The sequence below is a fragment of the Pyrus communis genome, chromosome 10 (assembly GCF_963583255.1).
Source record: "Pyrus communis chromosome 10, drPyrComm1.1, whole genome shotgun sequence".
NCBI lineage: Eukaryota > Viridiplantae > Streptophyta > Magnoliopsida > Rosales > Rosaceae > Pyrus > Pyrus communis.
In genome coordinates this window covers 14119642-14126182 of record NC_084812.1, presented here as the reverse complement: position 1 = coordinate 14126182, position 6541 = coordinate 14119642, and the positions used below count along the sequence as shown (strand labels likewise).

At 38.0% G+C, this 6541-nt stretch overlaps 2 protein-coding genes across 2 annotated transcripts; one reads left to right on the top strand and one right to left on the bottom strand.

Moving 5' to 3' along the window:
• The first annotated feature begins 725 nt into the window (after window positions 1-725).
• LOC137747070 (cytochrome P450 704C1-like) lies at window positions 726-3774 on the top strand. The gene is made up of 6 exons (XM_068487076.1): window positions 726-1041; window positions 1916-2131; window positions 2214-2507; window positions 2604-2924; window positions 3130-3333; window positions 3421-3774. Exons 1-6 carry the CDS (start codon window positions 748-750, stop codon window positions 3601-3603), a joined length of 1512 nt encoding a protein of 503 aa, XP_068343177.1. The 5' UTR covers window positions 726-747; the 3' UTR covers window positions 3604-3774.
• Window positions 3775-4179: 405 nt separating this feature from the next.
• Window positions 4180-5613, bottom strand: LOC137747069 (uncharacterized). Its single transcript, XM_068487074.1, has 5 exons — window positions 5414-5613; window positions 5245-5312; window positions 4825-5015; window positions 4522-4648; window positions 4180-4440 (listed from the first exon to the last, which is right to left on the bottom strand). The coding sequence occupies exons 1-5, from the start codon at window positions 5571-5573 to the stop codon at window positions 4309-4311; spliced, it is 678 nt and encodes a 225-aa protein (XP_068343175.1). The 5' UTR covers window positions 5574-5613; the 3' UTR covers window positions 4180-4308.
• Between the last annotated feature and the right edge of the window lie 928 nt (window positions 5614-6541).

Genomic DNA, 6541 nt, shown 5'->3' with positions numbered 1-6541 from the left:
TCTCTCTCTCTCTCTCTCTCTCTCTCTCTCTCTCTCTCTCTCTAAAGCATAAACTACCACACATAGGGCTGGGTTCGGTTTTTTTCGGTTCGGTTTTTTCTCAAAACCGAAACCGAACCGAAATTTCGGTTCGGTTCGGTTCGGTTCAAATTTTTTTCGGTTTTTTTCGGTTCGGTTTTTTTTTCGGTTCGGTTTTTTTCGGTTCGGTTTCGGTTTTTTTCGGTTTTTTTTTTTTTTTTTTTTTTTTTTTTCTTTCTCCCTCCAAAATTATTAAAAAAAAAAAAGGAAATATAAAAGTTCACATTCATATTAATAGGCTAGGCGGAATGAAAAATAAGGAGGAGGGTTAGGGTTGTTTTGTTAAAAAGATTAAAAAATTAAAAAAAATCTCACAAATCCTGGAGGCATGAGGGTTCGAACCCATGCCTCCATGCTTGTAAAGTTTCACTGAAACCAACTTGGCAACAGGTTCTGTTTTGTTATGATTGTATGACTAAACTATTTATAAATATTCAAAAAAATTATATATATATATATATCGGTTCGGTTCGGTTTGGTTCGGTTTCCGAGCCTCAAAAACCGAAACCGAACCGGTCAGATTCGGTTCGGTTCGGTTTGACAATTTCGGTTCGGTTTTTTTTTCGGTTCGGTTTTTTTCGGTCTCGGTCCGGTTCGGTTTTCGGTTTTTTTCGGTTTTCGGTTTTTTGAACCCACCCCTAACCACACACACGCATCATCAGCCAAACCATGGACTTTCTGTCAAAGCCATTCGTCTTCACATCTCTGGTTTTATTGTTATCCATCTTCACTGCCCAAATCCTAGCATGGAAACTGACCAAGAGAAAGAGGAAGTATCCACCAATTGCTGGCACAATCTTTCACCAGCTGCTCAACTTCAACAGGTTGCATGATTACATGACTGATCTTGCTGCCAAGTACAAGACCTACAGGCTGATTGGGCCCTTCAGGAATGAGGTTTACACCTCCAATCCACAAAATGTTGAGTATATTCTCAAAACCAACTTTGATAATTATGGCAAGGTATGTATACATCTCTCCAATATCTTTATAGTTAATCGCCCAAAAAACCTATGTGACTGTAGATTTATACTTTCGTACAATTTTTTTGTTGTTTTTTTTATTTATTTCAAAGTTGGGTGCATATGGGAGCATACTGGCCTGGCCAACTTAGCTACGCCGGAATCTGCTTGTTAGAAGATGTTTATAGTTTAATGGGTTGCAATTAAATTTCACCAAAATCTCGTTTTTATGAAAGAGTTGTGATGATTCTGCGAGGTCCTTTTTTACTTGCTCAGCCATTCAGTTCTTCATTTGAAACAGATGCGGCATTTAAGTACCTTCCCTTTCCTTTGTCTGATTTAGCTACCTTTCAAGACAGGTACTACCTTCCATTAGAGGAGACATATACGGCTTGTTTGGTGTTTAGCACTGGATTGGATTGGACAACTCATAAGATTCAAAGTACGTTCGAAGTAGGAAATTAATGTAGAGGGGAATGATTTTTCATTGTGGGGAATAAAAGGTATAAGTTATACGGGTGTTGACATCCTACCACTTTGTGGGGATTGGAAGGGATTAGTTTCCTTAACAAGCAATTCATTTTCTACCTTAAACTTGGACAAATTTTCGTTATTTGTTCCTTTAGAATCTAATGAATTATCCAATCCAATCCAGTTCTAGGCACAAAACGAACCTTTTTGAAAATATAAAGAAGGAAATTATGGTCAGTTTGAAGTTTATTGCCATGTTTGTAAGTATATTAACTAGTGATTAAAGCCGATAAGAGACCATAGTAATGCTAGGACTATTGATGTTGAATAAATCAGAAACTAAATTAATTGTTGGCATTAAGCAACAAGGGAGGCTTTAACTTGTTCCTTGGAACTTTGAGCAGGGGTGGTATAACTACAATATGCTTAAGGATCTTCTGGGTGATGGAATTTTTACGGTTGATGGTGATAAGTGGCGCCAACAGAGGAAGATATCGAGCCATGAGTTCTCGACAAGGATGTTGAGGGAGTTCAGCAGTGCAGTCTTCCAAAAAAATGCAGCAAAAGTTGCAGATAAACTGTCGGAAATCACAGCTGCCAACCAGACAATTGATATTCAAGTGAGTTTGCAAAATTAAGTTGTTCAAAAAGAAACCAAGTCAATTTGATTATCCTAATCAACTAGCTATGTCATTAATGTAGGATATGTTTATGAAGTCAACGTTGGATTCGATCTTCAAAGTAGCATTTGGTACTGAATTAGACAACATGTGTGGATCCAATGAAGAAGGCAGGTGTTTTGGTGATGCTTTTGATAATTCAAGTGCATTGTCCCTCTGGCGTTACGTAGACGTCTTCTGGAGGATCAAGAAGTTTCTGAATTTGGGATCGGAGGCTGCATTACGGAAAAATATCAAAATCATCAATGAGTTTGTGTTTAAGCTGATCCATACAAAAATTGAGCAAATGCAGAAAAATGATGACAGTTCTGTGACTGTGAGTGACAATAGCTATAAGTTTCTGTATCTTATTCGGTTTAGAGCCATCAAACATGATACATTTTTTTTTTTTTTTTTTTAATGCTCGATGCAGGTGGACAGAGAAGATATTTTGTCAAGGTTCTTGCAAGCGTCTGCGACTAATCCCGTATACTTACGAGATATAATTCTCAATTTCATTATTGCCGGTAAAGACACAACAGCAACCACACTGGCGTGGTTCATTTACCTGCTGTGCAAGCATCCTTCTGTACAAGAAAAAATTGTACATGAAGTGAAGCAAGTAACCGGCATGAAAAGGATCACAAGCTTTTCCGAGCTTGCAGACAGTCTGAGCGAAGATGTTCTCGAAAAGATGCACTATCTCCATGCTGCAATCACTGAAACTCTCCGAATCTATCCTGCAGTTCCAGTGGTAAGGAAAATCATCTGCGAATCATCACTACCACATAGTTGAGTGTTGCCAAATGTTCATAATCTATGATTCTGGAGCTCTTCACTCAATCAGAAGCATCCGAAATTTTGTTTCCATCTCCGCCCATAGATATAGAGTTCACAGATCAAGGGCCTAACTCCGTAAATAATCCTCGGGTTTTGTTCTTATTACGCCTTGGTTGCAGGATGCAAAGATATGCTTTTCAGATGATACTCTCCCAGATGGATACAGTGTGAGGAAAGGAGATTTGGTATCATATCAACCTTATGCAATGGGGAGGATGAAATTCATATGGGGAGACGATGCAGAAGAGTTCAGACCAGAGAGATGGCTCCACGAGAACGGAGTCTTCCAGCCGGAGAGCCCCTTCAAGTTCACCGCCTTTCAGGTTTTAAAAAATTTCTTTTGAAACCAACCTTCATCCAGTAAATGTATAGATACCTCTAACTTCTTTGCATAATACGATGGTTGACAGGCCGGACCTCGAATATGTCTCGGAAAGGAGTTTGCTTACAGGCAGTTGAAGATCTTCTCGGCTGTTTTGTTAAGATGTTTCGTGTTCAAATTGAGCGATGAGAACGCAGTTGTCACGTACAGGACGATGATTAATCTTCACATCAAGGGAGGTCTACAAGTTCGTGCCTTCCACAGAGACTGAATTTGGCTTGGTACTCAAGTATGGATGTTTCGTGTAACGTCACATGGTATGTAACATCTTTTGTGCTTGAAAAACAAAATGGTTGTCAAACATACTCTTAGTATATAACCCTTTTGTAATAAATCGATATTGTACAAGCACCAAGATGAAATGAAATATCCATTTGACCCACCGCCATTTAGCCCCCTGAACTTTTACGAATTGGCAATTTTGTACTGCCGTATTTGGATTATTAACTTTTCAAAAAAGCCAATTTTATTGGGGAGGAAGAGCGGGGCCAGGTCTCCGTCGCACAATGAACCGGCCATAAGTTGGTATCAAACTTGCCAGATAGAAGAGTTGAACCGAAAATTCCTCACTTACAAGTAAGAAGCAATGCTACTATAACGTGGGATAGGTGGCCTATCATTAGGTTTTTGGATTTCATCCAAACGTCGGTAAAAAAATGTCACATTTCGGGCACTTGAGTCACTTTCAAAGGACAATTTCTGATATTTCATGAGATGAGTAAACGTAGTTAGCCCGAAAGAACCAAGAATGATACATATTTCCGAAAGTTATTGAACACTTTTAGAACAAAACTTGCTGGATAAATTACAGAATTGCAGAGGCACAAGAGGGTTTCCTACAGCATCGCAAACTACGATACAGAAAACCTGCCAGGCAAGTAGCCAAAAGGATAAACATGCATTACAGTTTTACTGATTACAATGATCCAGTCACAGGAGGAGGAAGTTGAATCCCCGGCCTTGCGTTCCATCCTTTGCGCTGCCTGTATGCCTCAATTGCCTTGACTCGAACCCTCTCCTTAGAAGCATCTTGTACATTCTTCAACGCCTTCAGAAAGCAGGGGAATTTTTATTAATTAACTGAATAATTTTAATCTGTATCGTAGTATCATAGAGAATGAAATGCTACCTTAGGAACAACCAACTTTGGGGGAGCTTGAACCACGTCTCCAAATCTGATTTCCTCGCATCCAGGGAAATCTTCATTCTCCTCTGTCTTGCCCTTCTTCTTTTTGTTTTTCTTTGCCTCCAAGTACCTGAATACGAAACATAGTCAGTTGTCACTAATCAGTAGAATATGGCTACCGCGTTTGATATCAATCAGTGCAACTTACAACGACACAATATCCCGAAAAAATTGCAATCTGTTCACTTTTGCATATGATTCATTGACAAGCATTCGATGGAAGATCATAAGGCGTTAAACACATACTTTTTCTTACGCTCCTTTCTTTTTAGCCGAGTTCCTGATTGCTCCAATCCTACATTTTCAAACCGAAGGTCCTGTACTTGCTTTCTCTTTCTTTTCTTCTTTTTCTTCTCATCCGTATGTTGATGTTCCGAATCCTCAGCATTACCCTCATCATCAAATCCAGTTTCAAAGTCGACTTCATCCTCGGGCTTCTGTTCACATAACCATTGTTTTTTTTTCTTTGTTATACACAACATGCAAAGTGACCAACTCAAATTCAAACGTCCCTAATCATACGCAAGTCACGAGTACTAAAATTGAACCTCAACGGGATTAGCTATTGCATTACCAAAACTTGCTTCAAATTCAATCAAACTGTTCCAACCAACCCAACAATCAAAACCCTAAACACAGAATTCCATAAACAAGAAAAGCACTTACTGGTTCAGCAGCACCAACTCCATTTTTCCTCTTTTTTTCTTCAGCAGCTTTGGAGAGCTTCAAATCGTCTGAAACCATTGACAATTCACAAAAGTAAAATCAAAGAGTGAGAATTTAAGAAAATAATATTTATTTATTTTCCTCAGAAAAGCGGGAAGAAAACAAAAACCTTTGGGATCATGAGAAGCAGTGAAGGCGAGGAGTTTGCGAAGCTTAGAGGGCAAGGCGTCGGCTTTAGAGTAATCAGGTGGCGGCGGCAGCCTGGTGTATCCTCCATCGTGCGCTGCTCTGTAATTCTTCTCTCTCCGTCTGATTCCTTTACCTCCCATCTCTCTCTCTCTCTCTCTCTTCTCCGTCCTATCTCTGTCTAAGTAAACCCTAATAACTGCAGCGGCTGTTTGTTTTCGCGCGTATTTGAGGCCCACCGAGTCATTGGGCTTAAAATTGTTTAATTCCGAGCTATTGAGAATTCGATTCAATATTCGAATTGAGTTAATTTGTGGCGTTCGTTTTTGTTAATGTTTTAAAACGCGCCCTGCTTATATATAATAAGCGGTTAGTCACTATCACGATTAATTTTAAAGTATTTGCGGCCAACTAGTTGGAGATGCACCTGGGTGCATCTAGGCAGGTTGGGTTGTTATGTGACTATTTTTCTTTTTCTTTTTTTTTTATTTTAAAAAATCGCATAAAGTCGCAATTATCATTTAAACATAAAATAGATCATTTACGGTTTGCATTTTATATTTTTTATAAATTGTAAGAGATTTGTTGGATATTTGGATGAACACTTATTATATACTTGTTGACCATGTTTCAATATGTTATACTATTTTATACTTTATACATCACTCTAGTTTTCAATTTATGTTTATGCATATAATTATGCATTTTTTTAGTAGGCCTCACCTAATTCCCCGGCGCTAGATCTCTCAACACCGTATGACTAATGCCTAACACCTTTTAAACCTTGATTTTTGTATATCAAAAGAAGAGGTAAACTAGGTTGAAGAAAAATTACTTTTTATTGACCTAAGTTGAGGAAAAAAAAATTGTCTGTATTGACCTATATCAGAAAATGAAATGTCCATCAACTTGTACTGAAATATGAAAATTATTTTTGTGGCCTAAAACAAAATTCCACAAAAAATATGTAGAGTTATACTTTCATATTGAGCTAGTGGAGAATGAATTTTTATTTTGAAGGGATTAGAAAGGGAATAAATATGAAGAAATATTCTTCCGTCTTTTTTTTTTTTTTTTTTTGGTGAATTTATTATTATTAAGGGAAGAGAAA

Coding starts and splice junctions, on each gene's coding strand:
- LOC137747070 (XM_068487076.1), top strand. CDS start 748: ATGGACTTTCTGTCAAAGCCATTCGTCTTCACATCTCTGGTTTTATTG. Junction 2,925..3,129: donor TCTATCCTGCAGTTCCAGTG/GTAAGGAAAATC, acceptor CCTTGGTTGCAG/GATGCAAAGATATGCTTTTC. Junction 3,334..3,420: donor TCAAGTTCACCGCCTTTCAG/GTTTTAAAAAAT, acceptor GATGGTTGACAG/GCCGGACCTCGAATATGTCT.
- LOC137747069 (XM_068487074.1), bottom strand. CDS start 5,573: ATGGGAGGTAAAGGAATCAGACGGAGAGAGAAGAATTACAGAGCAGCG. Junction 5,313..5,413: donor TGCTTCTCATGATCCCAAAG/GTTTTTGTTTTC, acceptor CAATGGTTTCAG/ACGATTTGAAGCTCTCCAAA. Junction 4,649..4,824: donor AGAAAGGAGCGTAAGAAAAA/GTATGTGTTTAA, acceptor TTTCGTATTCAG/GTACTTGGAGGCAAAGAAAA.